The sequence below is a fragment of the Ictalurus punctatus genome, chromosome 12 (assembly GCF_001660625.3).
Source record: "Ictalurus punctatus breed USDA103 chromosome 12, Coco_2.0, whole genome shotgun sequence".
NCBI lineage: Eukaryota > Metazoa > Chordata > Actinopteri > Siluriformes > Ictaluridae > Ictalurus > Ictalurus punctatus.
This window is the reverse complement of record NC_030427.2, coordinates 19103711-19119835: the sequence shown is the minus strand read 5'-3', so window position 1 is coordinate 19119835 and position 16125 is coordinate 19103711. Positions and strand designations below refer to the sequence as shown.

Below are 16125 nucleotides of genomic sequence, written 5' to 3'. Positions count from 1 at the left end.
TGACAGGAATGAGAGAAACTGCCTAAATCCACCAGGTGTGTAAAGCTCGTGGAGACTTACAAAAGAAGGCGTGAAGATGTAATCGCTGTTGAATAAAGGGTCTGAATGTGTGTCTAAATGAGAGATTTACAGTTTAAGGTTCTGATTTTTCTGGATTTTTTTTTTTTGCTTTCTGATGATAGGTTTTTGTGTGTATATTAATGTAAAAGAAATGTCAATTAAATCCATTTTAATTGAAACGTACAACACCACAAAGTGTGCAGAAAAGCAAAGGGGTGTGAATACTTTCCAAGCCACTGTATGTTTGTAGTTAAACTTCAAGCACAATGCTTCAGCCTGCACACCTAAAAACTGGAATATGAAGACAACACCGTGCCCCATTTGCAAACATTCAACATATTTAATCTTTTCAAAACCTGCCTTTCACAACACACTACACACTATAGTGGAAACAATGTGTGTTAAAAGCATAACAAAAATGCAATAAAGGATTAAATATGCTCATGTAAGAATCCCCTGAGTGGAAGTCTCATTCCTTTAAACACACACACACACACACACACACACACACACACACGCACGACCAGGATATGTCAAAATGAGACACACAACCAGTTATTTAAAACTTTTATTTTTTTTCTTGTAATTGACAGGTTAGGAAACAATGGCTGAAGAAAATAAATAAATATTAAATATTAATGATTGTTCCTCAATTGTTATTCTGTAAATAAAAGATCTAAAAAATAATTTAACTCCTGCACACATGTGCCAGTGAACCTTCATAAAAGCTTCATAAATAATAATAATTTAAAAAAAAATCTGGAAATCAATAAGTTAATTAATTATTGAAAAAAAAAAAGATTAGAAAAATTAGATAAGGAGATAATAATAATAATAATAATAATAATAATAATAATAATAATAATAATAATCTTAACCTCAATTTTCAAACCATGATATATACAATGAAATACAAATAAATTTTTAAAATGATTTCCACTCTATTTGCTCATTACATTTTCCCATCAAATCATCCTATCTGGAAATGTAAAATCTAACTACAGCCTGACCATGAGGGACAATATTCAGTCATTTTCGGTCCTTCTTCCCTAGCTAACATACCCATGATGCTCTGCACTTTTGAGCTTAAATTACTTGAAAAACCCACCCGAATTACCCCACACCTCCCCTCCCACCTCCCTCTCCACTGATATGCCTTCACATAGCCCAAATAAATTTCTATATACACATAACTGGTGCTGAGTAGATCCCCATAGTGTGCAGTAAGCACAAACCAGCAGAAGAAAACACACACACACACACACACACACACACACACACACACACACACACAAAAGGCCTTGCTGTGCAGCTATTACACAATGATGTTGGTCCCATTTTATGTGCAGTTTCAGTTCAAGGCCAGATGGAGCCTTCCCTCCAAACTCCTAAACACTCAGACACACACGCACACACACATACACACATACATACATACACACACACACTTTTAAATAGTGTGCATGAAAGGAGTGTGACATTGCAGGAATAGTGTGGAGCCGGTTATTAGCTGTACAACAATGTGCCTATAAACAGTTATTGGTCATTATGCTGTATACTGACGAGGCTGTAAATGTATATTATTAACCCAAGTCTTGTGCAGCGGGTTAGTGTTAAATCTGTTAAATGTATATATTTGATTCAGTGTTCTTTTGTAGCAGGTTTTTAAAATGAGCAGTTGGTCCCATAATTAATTTACAGCTGAGGAAATTTTGTTTTTTGTTTTTTTTTCTCCAAACCAACTTCTTCAGTCGTCTTCTTTTTGTTAATTTTTTTGACCTATGATAGAAAGAGGGCAAAAGGAGAGAGAAAAGAAAGAGTTAGATCATTGGAAATGACTTGTGCTCTGAGGACACGGGTAACACATGGCACGTGTGCTGGAGCATTTAGCAGTGATCTTATGCTTACCATTACTTCCATGCAATTAAGGTAGTAAGCCAGTAAAAAGTGGGTGTATGGTCAAAATGTGTGTTCAGTGTTAGTGTCTCAGTGGGAAAAGGCTTCTGGCAGGCATACAAATTTCCAACATGCACCATAGGAATTCTGGGCTGCACTTTACTTCTTAACTATATATTAGGACTCACTAATGTGTTAACAGAACTTTATATATATATATATATATATATATATATATATATATATATATATATAATGTATATGTATGTACGTGTGTGTATGTATGTATGTATGTATGTATGTATGTGTAATATATTATATATATATATATATATATATATATATATATATATATATATATATATATATATATATATATACACACACACACACACACACATATATACACAGTTGTATATTTTTTAAATTCATTATGTATTTTATTGTACACTTCTACAAAACCCAGAATTCCTACAGGGAAATGCTGCTCATCGATCAGCACAATGCTGTCACCTCAAGCCTCACGCAAGAGGTTTGAGAGATAGTGAATGAATTGTTCCAGCATTCTCTCGTTTTCTCTTTCTGAACAAACACACACACACACACACACACACACACACACACACACACACACACACACACACACACAATTAATTCATTCTTTCACTCATTAGACAAAACACCATACCCACTAGCACAAACTTTCCTGTGTCATCGAATACACACTGAATCCCCCACGTTCACAAAAACTAAAACACCACCAGACTACATTATGGGAGGAGCTGTAAAGAGATAATAATCATGACCAAACAAAAACACAGAGGAGACTGATCAAAAACAAAATCCACCCAAAACACTAGGGCATTCAAAAAATGGCTGATTGAGTACTTAATAGCTTTGAATGACTTTGATTTGCTGCAATGGCTGATTACAGTTACAGGACGTTAACTCAAAGTTTAGTGTCATTGATCAGTATTTACAAAACAAAACAAAACAAAACAAAAACAAAAAAAAAGAGAAAGGCACAACGCACCAAACACACTCCATTTTCACCACAGTAACCCGCCATGCACTCTCAGCATGGAGGATAGAAGACAAGAGGGCCAAAAAAAAAAAAAAAAAAGATAAGAAAAGGAGGAAAAAAAGATAAACAATAACAAAACTGCTAACGGCAACCATCACAGGCAGGAATATCGCCACAGCAACCAACACAGGCCAATCAACTTACAACAACCGCTGTGACAGGAAGGGGGAAGCTTTATTGGTTGCTATGGCCACCGCAGCCATAGCGACGTAGTCTCCGCACGAGTTATGATTGGCCAGGGCAGCCTTGGGTGGGGATGAGGTTTGTTTGTTTGTTTGTTTGTTTGTTTGATTTCAGGAGAATGAGCGATGACACAGCACAAAAACAAAAAAAATAAATGAAAAGTAAAAATTAATCAACTGATTATTGTCTTGTTCACTTTAAAGCATTTCTAAACACATTACACTCAGTTCATAATACATTCCCTTCAAATATACTGCGTAGTCTAATCATCAGTCTAGAACTGCTTTGAGAACCTGTTCCTCGTCGTGATACGTTTAGTTCAAATCATCATGGAGGCCGAGAGCCCGTTTTATTCTGTAATCATGTTTTACTCTATCGTTAAGATACAGTACTTCTGGTCTAATAAGTCAGAACTGCCTGCACTGATGCTCTTTCAACCCCCCATCTCTTTTTCTGTCTCTCTCACTCTCTCTCACCTGGCCATGTTAGTATGGGCGGTTGGCATCTTTGGGCCTTTTCAGCTGCACTTTCAGTCTTTTCATGCCAATCTGAAATCCATTCATGGCCTGGATGGCAGTCTGAGCGCTGGCGGGGTTGTCGAAGCTTACAAAACCTGAAAAAAAAAAAACAAACAAAAAAAAAAAACGAAAAGAAAAAAAAATAATAAAAAAAACAAGAGCAGCACAAAAGCATGAGGCACAGAAAACAAATCCTACACAATCCTCTCAAACAATCAGATCCATTATGTCTGCACCACCCACTGTTTTGAATTGTTTGTTATTCCTTCTAAAGATACTCTCTCTCTCTCCCTCATTCTCTCTCATTCTCATTTTCTCTGTCTCAACCCACCGAAGCATTTGCTCTGATTGGTTGCGCGGTCGACGAAAACCTTGGCTGAGATGACGTTGCCGAAGGGCAGAAACATCTGCAGCATCTCAGAGTCGGTGAACTCCTGTGGCAGGTGATAGATGAAGATATTACATCCCTCTGGACCTGAAGAGAAAAATGAGTAAGAGGAAAACAAAAAAAAGCATGTTATATGGATGAGAAAATGCTAGTTTCTGCCAGAAAAGACAGCCAGTATTTAAAAAAGGGATGTTTGTGGTCTCGGTGGATAATGGAACAGGAAGTGATCGTTACCTTCTCGCTGCTGCAGCTGCTGAGGCTGTTGGGTTTGCTGAGCAACTAGCGTGGGCTGATGTGGGAACGGCTGACCAACCAAACCATACGCAGCAGGATATGTGGCTGTGGACAGGTTCATGGTTCATGAACACTGCATAATTGTACAGCCAAAAGCATTGCCTTTGAATGCAGTGTATAAATATTCCAAGAATACGTTCAACTCTTTTAGTAAAGTAATTGCAGGCAATTCTGGAAACATTAAACAAGTGATCGTGTCTAAAAAAAAAAAAGATTTTTTTTAAAGATAAAGACTATAATGATCATTTGCATAAAACATGCTGAGAATATACAGAATGTAGGAAAGTGTATAAAGCCTGGATGCCTCACCAGTGTAATGCTGCATTCCAGTGTACGCCTGCTGAAGAGGATCCAAGGCAGGGCTCTGAGCTGCAAGATGTATAAGAAAGGAACGGATGAAGAGAGATGTAGGGAATGCCGACACAAACAACGAAACATGTTACAGAAATAAAAAACTGAACGTTTAATCATAACGCTTGAGACAGTGGGCGGAGCTTCACCTTGATATTGGTGGACGCCGTTGGTGTACAGTGTTTCAGAGGCTGATTGCCCGCTGGGTGGGGCAGGAACGGCCGAGTAACTGTTGACTGCAATTGGTGGAAGAGTAGGCACTGGTGTGGCAGCAATAGCAGGAGGTGTGCTCGCACCTTTATCACAAAATCACACACAGATCACACTGACGTTATCCTCGTCAACGCTGTGGTAGTGGCAGCACATACGGTATTTATGTAAACGTCTGAAGAGAAAAATTCGGTCATTATTTTAAGGAGGTGTCTAGGGGGTGTGGTCACCTGAGGATGGGGTGATTGACGCGATGGGTGTCGCTATGATGCTGCTTGGGTTAAGAGCAGCCAACTGCTGCATCTGCACCGCAGCAACCGTTGCCACGGGAGACAGATAGGCCGACTGAGCCACCAAAGCCTGTTGCTGGACCAGCTAAAGGGGGAAAAAACACACAAGGGTGCATTATTCCAGTGATACGAGTAGCTAAAAGATTTTTAGTACTGTAAGCTAATGTCAGGATTTAGGTGTTAACACAGAGTTTGAAGCGTGAATAGTTACTGTCTTTAATGATTATAATCCCTCTCCGTGTTACATTATTGGTATAGTAGTAAACTACCAAGATAGCAGTCTCTTTTTTAAGGGATTAGTACAGTGGTAGGTTAGTACTCACAGCCTGTGTGTAAGCGTTGTAGGCCCCCAGGTGGAGGCTCATGGGGCTGATGACGCCCAGCTGAGAGGCAACCTGCTGCATGCGCCTGATGCCCCGCTCCTTCTCTGTGTCTGCAAACTTCACCACAAGACTGGAAGAGGCTCCCTGGGGTGAGAGAGAAAGAGAGAGAGAGAGAGAGAGAGAGAGAGAGGGAGGGAGGGGGAGAGGGAGGGGGAGAGAGGGAGGGAGAGAGAGGGAGAGAGGGAGAGGGAGGGAGGGTGAGTGGGAGAGAGGGTGAGAGAGGGAGAGGGAGAGAGGGAGAGAGAGAGGGAGGGAGAGAGAGTGAGGGAGGGAGGGAGAGGGAGAGTGAAGGAGAGAGAGTGAGGGAGGGAGAGTGGGAGAGAGGGAGAGAGAGTGAAGGAGGGAGAGAGAGTGAAGGAGGGAGAGAGAGTGAAGGAGGGAGAGAGAGGGAGGGAGGGAACGTGGGAGAGAGTGAAGGAGAGAGAGGGAGGGAGGGAACGTGGGAGAGAGTGAAGGAGAGAGAGGGAGGGAGGGAACGTGGGAGAGAGTGAGGGAGAGAGAGGGAGGGAGGGAGAGTGAAGGAGAGAGGGAAGGAGGGAGAGAGGGAGAGAGAGTGAAGGAGGGAGAGTGGGAGAGAGAAAGAGAGGAAGAGAAATAAACTACATGTTCTATTCAGAGAGGAAGTTATATCAGTAAGAGCAGCAGCACAGTATGTCTATATGTAGGATAAACAAATTGGAAATACAACAATCTACTCCTGTAAATATTACTATTCTACCTGTCTGTAATATACTATAAGTATATATAAGTATATATAAGTACACTACTTATACTTATAGCTGCACTGCTTCTGTATGATATAATTTACTCAATATTATTTTTGTTTTATTATACAGTAGGTATAATAAACAATAGAACTGAACAAAGAGAAAGAGAAAAATTTGGTGTGCACTTGAGTGTAATGGCTGAGACAGCGGCGCTGAGGAGGAAATATGATGTGGGTGAGGCCAAAACAATGATTTCATTCTGTGGTGTCTAAAGGCCTATTCTCACGACAGGCTTCTGTAGTTTGCTGAGGTAGATCTGACTGTGGGTGGAGTCCTGAATGTACTGAGCATCTGTGTGTTTGACATTAATTCAACAAACATTAAACAAGAAACACTGCTTCTTTTTTCCCGGTGATTTCTGATCTTTTCTGTTTATGATTTCTTTTCTGTGCGATATGCATGCACGTATGTATATAACATCCTGTTTTATTGTTTCATTTCCTCCCAGACTGTTTTTTTTTTTTGGCTATTCTGTTTTATTGTTGCAGATAACAGTTTCCTAGTGCTCTATTTATAGTGCTAAATAAAGTAGCTTTAATGACCTTCTATGTTTGTGTGTGTGTGTGTGTGAGAGTGAGAGAGGGGGTGAGAGGGAGAGAGAGAGAGAGAGAGAGAGAGAGAGAGAGAGAGAGAGGGAGAGAGGGTGAGGGAAAGTGTGTGAGAGAGAGGGAGAGAGAGAGTGAGAGGGAGAGAGAGAGAGAGAGAGAGAGAGTGTGAGAGGGAGAGAGAGAGAGTGTGAGAGGGAGAGAGAGAGAGAGAGAGAGAGGGTGAGAGGGAGAGAGAGGGAGAGAGAGAGGGTGAGAGGGAGAGAGAGAGAGAGAGAGAGAGAGAGAGAGAGGGTGAGAGAAAGTGTGTGAGAGAGAGGGAGAGAGGGAGAGAGAGAGAGAGAGAGAGTGTGAGAGGGAGTGAGAGTTAGAGAGAATGTGTGACAGAGAATGTGAGAGGGAGAGAGTGTGTGAGAGAGTGTGAGAGAGAATGTGTGTGTGTGTGTGTGTGTGTGAGAGAGAGAGAGAGAGAGGGTGAGAGAGAGAGAGAGAGAGAGAGAGAGAGAGAGCGTGGGAGATGGTGACACTGACCGGCAGAGTGCGGCTGCCATGAAGAGCGTTAATGGCCGCTTGGGCCTCTGCGTTGCTCTGGTATTTCACAAACGCACAACCTGCAAACAGACAAACAAAATCATCTCTAATGTCACACGATACAACATCTCACAAACATAACCATAACCTGGGCTACATGCTACTGACAACATAACCCGGACTTTTCTCTCTCTCTGTTTCATCAAGACTGCAAAAAATAAATGCAGTCCTATGTTAGAAACGGCATTATTCAGACTTTGGCCTTAAAAATACAGAGCCGTCGTCTTGCATGTTGTCATCATCCAGTCGACAAAACGTGTTATTAGATAATAGAGTGGTCGTTTTTAACACATCAGTTTTAGACAACAATTACACCTCGCTGCGTCCTCCATGACCCATGTAGTTTATTTAGTTGTGCTTATTTTACCTGCTTATATAACCTGTTTGCTCACATGCATTCATTGTGCCACTGATGTCTACTATAATGATGACTGATGATGATATATAATAACTGCTCCTTCTGGGAGCAATAAATTATGTATGTATGTATATTATATACATTATATATATATATATATATATATATATATATATATATATATATATATATATATAAAGTGTATATGAAGTGATGGTTATCCCTCACACGAGGAACAGAATAGTCTAATGGCGCCTTATCATTCTATTATTTTAAACATTTATAGATTAGTCTACATTTCTTTAAATATATATATAAATATATAACACGTCACATGTGAACAAATAAACAATCCGTCTAGTGCCTTCTCAATGCCTTAAGAAAGCGCAAAGTGCGTGACCTGGTCAGAGAGCGCTGTGATTGGTCAGGCAAATTAAAATGAAAGTATTAAATGTGAAGCTTTTAATGTTTGTTTGTTTGTTTGTTTGTTTTTAAAAAAAAAAATTTCCGCTTGTGTAGTGTTGAATGAAGTGTAAAAGTAGTTGATCAGCCAAGACATGGTGCCTGAAGTCTGCTTCTTTTTTGGAGCGTTGTGTTGGAGTTACATGTTTAATGTAACTCACAACAGCCTCTGGTGGCCTATAATCTCTAGTTTAGCATCTTACACACCTGAATCACTCGCGTGTCTCGAAAGACATTGCTCTAATGCTGCATTCGACTATAAGTCGTACCCCGTCATTTAAAATCCTCTGACTAGGGAACAAAAAAGAAAGAAAAGACCTCTACAGCTACTCACAAACTCGGGACGGTCTCCTCAAGCCCGAGTTCAGCAAGTGACATTTAATCGACGTGATCAGAAAACGCCGTAGCACTTCTTACCTTTGAAATGAGTTACGCTGTATGTACAAGTACTTACGTACTTTACTTTAGATTTATTCGCTCGTTAAATCTTTAACGCTGACTATACAGTTCGCTGTTTTAAGCAGGTAAATATACATCACTCATCACTCGGAAGCTTGTTGCTAACAAAAACACGTCCATGTCCCCCAGGCGCCCATGCCCTCCGGCTTCCTGCTTTCCGAGGCAAGTCGAACGGCGGCGTACTTGAGTGATAGCAGCCTGGGATTTTTTGGACAGAGGAATGAATGTCCAAGCAGCTCATTAGAATATTAGGCCACGCCCCATACTTGTCAATTCTGGTCTGTATTTGAATCATTTGATTACTTTATTTATTTTTGCTGTCTGTTTAGTGCAAGTTTATATTTGACACTATGTATCATTTTCTCTCTTTAAACATACCTAATTATTTCCACTTCTATTTATTTGGAATATGGTTATACAAATAAAAGCGAAGGTATATATGCACACAGTGATGAGTTTCTTGACGGCTCACCTTTGCTGGCTCCGTCTGGTCCTCTGAGCACAGTACACTCCTCTATACTGCCGAAAGGCTCGAACATCTTTCTCACGTCGGTGTCCGACTGCTGCTTCCCCAGCATTCCCACAAACAGCTTCCTGTCTGGAGGCACAGAGGTACGGCATTACTGTTATTATTAAGTATCATTAAGTATCATTATTATTACTACGTTGTCATTATTAAGACCGAATGACACAGCTTTCCATGAACTTGTTTTTTTCTGTGAATTTAGATATCGTGACTATGAGAATGCGTCGAGCGTATACTGTACTCTTTTGCATTTTTTTCCCATTATTCCAAAATCATTTTAAATTTGTCAAGTACTCAGACAGATTAAACGGAATTCAATCACTGAAATACATCTTTTGAGCTGCTGTGCTAGTTTTATCCACTAGGGAGCAGCATGCATCTTTATCTATTATAAGGTGTGTTCACGTGCACATGGAAACATATTCCATCATTCTGTTGGGCCAGAGGAAACAATCAGGTTTTCCATGATGTCACTTACAGTCAGTTTATCAACAATAATTAGAGATTGTTCAGGGACTTGACACAGCGCTGTTGTTTCTTGTTATCTGACGTAAACATAATCTTATCTTTTACAGACAGCATATATACAGCATCCTAACAAACTAACACATTAAATATTAAGTGAACATTCAGGTAAATGCACTGCTTTGATTTACATGCTTGTGTGTGTGTGTGTGTGTGTGTGTGTGTGTGTGTGTGTGTGTGTGGTCATGTTTTGATAGCTTGTTGGGATGCGACTATTACCAAAACGATAGGAATATCTGAGCGTTTTGACCTTGTGGGGATATTTGGTTGGACCCCATGAGGAAAACTCCAGCTTTTTTTTTTTTTTTTTTTTTTTTTTTTCCAACCCAGCAATAATTCACTTAATAAAATTCACTTAAACACGTCTCTGTATCATACTGCCTGCCCATAGTTTATTTCTTTCTGAGCACTAAACGATTTAAAACGAGCACAGGGAGAGGACAGACGAAAGAAGAGAAGAGAAGAGAGACAAAAAGAATAAACGAGATGAAAAGGTGAATAAATGAGACAAAGAAAAAGAATAAAGAAGAGAGGTGGAGGGTAAATGAGAGAAGAGAATAATGTAGAAAAGACGAGGAGAGACGATGAGACGAGGAGAAGGAGATAGAGGAGGAAGAAGAGAGAAGAGAAAAATGGATGTGAGAGAAGAGTAGAGAAAAAAGGAGAAGAGAAGGAAAAAGAGAAGAGTACAGAAGAGAAGAGAAGTAGAAGAGAGCTGAAAGGAGAAGAGAACAATAAATGAGACGAGAAGAGAAGAGAAGGAGAGAGAAAAGAAGAGTGTATAAGAGTGTCCTTACAAGAATAGTAAGACAAACATAGGTGTGTGTGTGTGTGTGTGTGTGTGTGTGTGTGTGTGTGTGTGTGTCACCTCCACGGCCCTCGCTGTCTGCTGGCTTCACCTGAATGGGTCGGTTCATCTGCAACAAACACACACACAAAAGTCACATCATAATCCTCATTCCAAATCTCATACCATAAGTGTGTGTGTGTGTGTGTGTGTGTGTGTGTGTGTGTGTGTGTGTGTGTGTGTGTGTGTGTGTGTGTGTTTCTGGCACATTTTTACACACGTTACGTCTTTTCATGTCTTCCACACTATGCGCTACTCATCATGTAACTATCTGCATATCTCTTTCTCTCTCACACATCATCACGCTTCACCTCTCTCCCTCTCTCTATCTCTATCTCTCCCTCTCTCTCTCTCACTCTCTATCTCTATCTCTCCCTCTCCCTCTCTCTCTCTCCCTCTCTCTATCTCTATCTCTCCCTCTCTCTCTCTCCCTCTCTATCTCTATCTCTCCCTCTCCCTCTCTCTCTCTCCCTCTCTCTCTCTCCCTCTCTCTCTCTCTCTCTCTCTCTCTCCCTCTCTCTCTCTCTCTCTCTCTCTCTCTCTCTCTCTCTCTGTGTGTTGTTCAGTTAACACCAGGGGGAAAAAACGCAAGTCCCTGTGAGATTTACGGAAGCTATGGGATTAAGCACACTCGCCGACTAATCTGGCTTAGAGCCCTTCACCAGATTAAAGTGCTGAGAGATTTAGAGAGAGAAGGAAAAGAGTCAGAAGGGAGGAGTGTGGGAGGAAGAAAGCAAAGAGATAGAAAGAAGACATAAACTAGCAATAGGAATAACGAGTAACTAAGACGTCAGTTATGCTGTCCAGGAGAGCCAAGATCGGCTTCCAGATCATCCCGTTCAATTCCAAATCCATCCTTCATATCTTAGAATGAAGTGATTTATTTTTCCTTGTGTAGAGTGTGTTTATTCCCACACTGAGGAGAGGAGAGGAAAGGAGAGGAGAAAGGAGGAGAGGAGAGGAGGAAAGAAGAGAGTAAAGAGGAGAAGAGGAGGAGAGGGAGGAGGAGAGGAGAGAGGCGGACAGGAAAAAGGAGGAGAGGAGAGAAGAGGGGGGGGGTGAGAGTAGAGAGAAGAGGAGAGGAGGACAGTAGAGAGGAGGAGAGGAGGAAAGTAGAGAGGAGAGGAGAGGTGAGTAGAGAGGAGAGGAGGAGAGAAGAGAGGAGGAGAGGAAGAAAGTAGAGAGGAGAGTACAGAGGAGAGGAGGAGAGTGGAAAGGAAGAGAGAAGCAGAGAGGAGAAGAGGAGAGTAGAGAGAAGGAAAGTAGAGAGGAGGAGGAGAGGAGAGGAGAGGAGGAAAGTAGAGAGGAGGAGGAGAGGAGAGGAGAGGAGGAGAGTATAGCGGAGGAGAAAAGATGAGGAGAGACGGAGGAGGAGAGTATAGAGGAGGAGAGAGGAGGAGGGAAGAGGAGGAGAGAGGAGGAGGAGAGAGGAGGAGGAGAGAGGAGGAGAGAAGAGGAGGAGAGAGGAGGAGGAGAGAGGAGGAGAGAAGAGGAGGAGAGAGGAGGAGGAGAGAGGAGGAGGAGAGAGGAGGAGGAGAGAGGAGGAGAGAGGAGGAGAGAAGAGGAGGAGAGAGGAGGAGGAGGGAAGAGGAGGAGAGAGGAGGAGAGAGGAGGAGGAGAGAGGAGGAGGAGAGAGGAGGAGAGAGGAGGAGAGAAGAGGAGGAGAGAGGAGGAGGAGGGAAGAGGAGGAGAGAGGAGGAGAGAGGAGGAGGAGAGAGGAGGAGGAGAGAGGAGGAGAGAGGAGGAGAGAAGAGGAGGAGAGAGGAGGAGGAGGGAAGAGGAGGAGGGAAGAGGAGGAGAGAGGAGGAGAGAGGAGGAGAGAGGAGGAGAGAGGAGGAGGAGAGAGGAGGAGAGAAGAGAAGGAGAGAGGAGGAGAGAGGAGGAGAGAGGAGGAGAGAGGAGGAGGAGAGAGGAGGAGAGAAGAGAAGGAGAGAGGAGGAGGAGAGACGGAGGGAGGGAAGAGGTGTTGGTTGGGTAGCAGGTGAGCTGGATGTGTCGGGAGTCACAGTGTGTGTGTTCATTGGGGATGGGGAGATGTGTGTGTTCATTGGGGATGGGGAGATGTGTGTGTTCATTGGGGATGGGGAGATGTGTGTGTTCATTGGGGATGGGGAGATGTGTGTGTTCATTGGGGATGGGGAGATGTGTGTGTTCATTGGGGATGGGGAGCTGACGGCCGTGACTCTGATCGTATTGATGTGCTTGTGTAGTGGCTGTGGATCAGCAGCTTATTCAGTCCTTACTGCTGTTAACTCTTGATTCCGGTCCACTTGGGCATCTCAGTTCAGTGCTTAAGGGCTTTAACCCCATAACTCCTAGCAAACGGGTCAGAGAGCGAAACCAAAAGAAAGAAAGAAACAGAACGACTAAAGGGAATTGAACAGAAGCGCAGCGCTCCGCCGTCATATTCCTGCCCATGTGACTCCATTTCACAAAATGGCTTCCACACTCGCGCAGCAGCAGCGTGTTAGGAAATAGCACTCGATCCAGCACGCCGGGTTTTATTTCACGCGGAAACAGACGCACACTTACAGGAAGCGTGAAGCGTCATAAAAGCCACGGCACCGGTCACTAAAAGAGTTTGATTTGTTTTCTATCATGTGCCAACAGTTACCTGTGCAGAACTGGACGTGGCCTGAGATCTTAAATCACGCTCATCTGAGGATCTGAGGATCTGAGGATCTGAGGATCTGAGGATCTGAGGATCGTGCTCTCACTTGGCATCTTTACAGCAATTCTAATGGACCCTTATTCAATCCACATACATTTCCCTCGATGACCTATAGCTCGGTTTCATTTCCTATTAAGACACCGTCTCCTCCTGTATTCCAACGGAGCACCCTTTTCCTGGACTCTACAGGACGTTATTATTCAGTCACTGCGTCGCATCTGTGTATTTACTTTCAGCCCTGGATGTGGTTTTGTCGTATTTAGGGAATTTCAGTCCAGTTACAACAGTCTGACAGTGAATGAATACTGCTCTGGTTATATAAATATAGATATTCACAAACAGAACTATACATGCGCAACTACCACACACCGGGAAGCAACTCATTTAGGTTTTACAAACGTGAAATAAAATGTACAAACGACCTGTAATTTTAGAAAAATCATTAGAAATGTTAAATGAAGGAAGAGACGTGAAAAGGAGAGAGAGGAGAAGAGAAGGAGAAGAGAAGGAGAGGGAAAAAAGAGAATAGAAAGAAAGGGAAAAGAAAAGGGAGAAAGAAGGGGAGAGGAGAAGGAGAGAGATGGAGAGAGAGAGAGAAAGAGAAGGAGAGAGAGAAGGAGAGAGAGATGGAGAGAGAGAGATGGAGAGAGAGAAGGAGAGAGAGAAGGAGAGAGAGAAGGAGAGAGAGATGGAGAGAGAGATGGAGAGAGATGGAGAGAGAGATGGAGAGAGAGATGGAGAGAGAGATGGAGAGAGAGAGAAGGAGAGAGAGATGGAGAGAGAGAGAAGGAGAGAGAGAAGGAGAGAGAGAAGGAGAGAGAGAAGGAGAGAGAGATGGAGAGAGAGATGGAGAGAGATGGAGAGAGAGATGGAGAGAGAGGAGAAGGAGAGAGAGATGGAGAGAGAGAGAAGAAGGAGAGAGAGGAGAAGGAGAGAGAGATGGAGAGAGATGGAGAGAGAGAGAGAGACACAATAAGGCAGAATATATTTAGAAATATAAAGAATTGACTGTAGAATCAGTTAAGAATCCAGATGTGTTTGCTGCAGTTTGCACAGCTGGGAATCTCAGTCCTCCCTCCTCTCTCACACCTAGCCTGGGGGAAAGGCTCGTTTCCTCTGGACGATTCAATCGTTTATTGCGATATTTTTACAAAGGAAAAGCACAATCTGGGAAAAAAATCAATATCCCACACGTAGAGTTCCATATCAGTCTGCACTGAAACCTCTCAGAGGAAAAGCAAGCAATAAATACACATCCAGTTCCTTATTACAGAATACAGCACAAGTGTGTGTGTGTGTGTGTGTGTGTGTGTGTGTGTGTGTGTGTGTGTGTGAGGACAGCATATGAGAGAGAGAGAGAGAGAGAGCGAGAGAGAGAGCGAGAGAGAGAGAGAGAGAGAGCGCAAATGAGCATCATCGTACTGCCACTTCAGGTCGGCCCAGCAACCAGAAGGCTGTCGCCATGACAACAGGGATCTGGGCTCACCAGCAGGTAAACAGGGTTGCTGTGGACAACAGGGGGAGGGATGGAGAGAGAGAGAGAGAGAGAGAGAGAGAGAGAGAGAGAGAGAGAGAGAGAACGAGTGAAAGAGATAAGGAAAATGAAAAGATGAGATGAGGAAAAAAGAGAACAGGTTGAGAAAAGGTGAAGGGAAAATGGAGGAGCTGGTAACTGAGTATGAGAAGCTAACTAACTCAGAGACACCTGTTGGACTAAACACACACGCACGCACGAACACACGAACACACGAACACACACGCACACACGTAATCTCTCTTATGTGCCACAGCTGAAGATTTTACTGGGATTTGGGATATTAAATCCGTAGATGATTCAATCAAATCGCATTACTCTGCCCTGTCCCTAAGCTTTATCTACACACACACACACACACACACACACACACACACACACACACACACACACACACATAATGTAATGGAAACTTCCTGGCATCCTGTTCCTCTCATTCTGGGCGTGCAGTGAGAGTGAGCACTCAGCTAGTCAAAAGAGCAATGACTCAAAACACGCGCACACACACACACACACACACACACACGTGTGTAAATTTCACGTGCATGCATGTAATCTTAAAGTATGAGCGTGTGTGTGTGTGTGTGTGTGTGTGCGTGCGCACGTGCGTGCATGTGTGTGCGTGTGCATGTGCGCCACTACACAAAAGCTTAATTCCCCCTCCATCCAATCAGCACGCAGCTCTGGTCATCGCATCACTCTCGTTCCCTAGCAACCCAGCATCCCTCGTCCCAGCCGTCTCCCGGCAACAGGCCCTGCGACCGTAATCAACCTGCTACCCCACCCCCAATGACACACACTCTCTCTTTATTCCTCCCCCCTTCTCCAATCCCTTTTTTCCCTCTTTTCCGTGTGCTCCGTGCTCCTGCCGTGTCACAAACAAAGATGGGAGAAGAAAAATCCTGGCATTCTGAGCGGCCGTCATTCATTTATCTTTAATTCCCCAAACAATATCGGGCTACGAAATGCTGTAAACAACCCCCTCCCCTTCCCCACACATTATGGTTACACAATACGGGCCAAACAGATTACATGCCGATGTGAGCCATGTCGTACACACACCGTTCGAAATCCATATCAGATGAATCCAAAATGGAGGCCGGGTTAAAACATGCAACACTATACCATAGATTTCGTGACGCTCCCTGCTGGATGTCCTCGCCGTCCCTAACCCGAGCGGGTC

At 43.0% G+C, this 16125-nt stretch overlaps 1 protein-coding gene across 5 annotated transcripts in view; it reads right to left on the bottom strand.

Annotated features, from left to right (window-relative positions):
* Positions 1-610: 610 nt before the first annotated feature.
* Positions 611-16125, bottom strand: part of celf3a (cugbp, Elav-like family member 3a) — a 39399-nt gene continuing 23884 nt past the window's right edge. For 2 of the 5 annotated variants that reach the window (XM_053684316.1, XM_053684318.1), the window contains 11 exons: positions 10759-10807; positions 9312-9437; positions 7501-7580; positions 5598-5741; positions 5215-5359; positions 4924-5070; positions 4733-4792; positions 4364-4468; positions 4073-4216; positions 3700-3836; positions 611-1839 (listed from right to left, as the gene is read on the bottom strand). In XM_053684316.1, coding sequence (XP_053540291.1) covers positions 3709-3836; positions 4073-4216; positions 4364-4468; positions 4733-4792; positions 4924-5070; positions 5215-5359; positions 5598-5741; positions 7501-7580; positions 9312-9437; positions 10759-10807 — 1128 coding nt within the window. In that variant the 3' untranslated portion in view covers positions 611-1839; positions 3700-3708. Of the gene's footprint in view, positions 1840-2520; positions 3837-4072; positions 4217-4363; positions 4469-4732; positions 4793-4923; positions 5071-5214; positions 5360-5597; positions 5742-7500; positions 7581-9311; positions 9438-10758; positions 10808-16125 lie in introns of those variants that run through there. The other 3 variants (XR_008397314.1, XR_008397313.1, XM_053684317.1) reach the window with 3 other exon arrangements.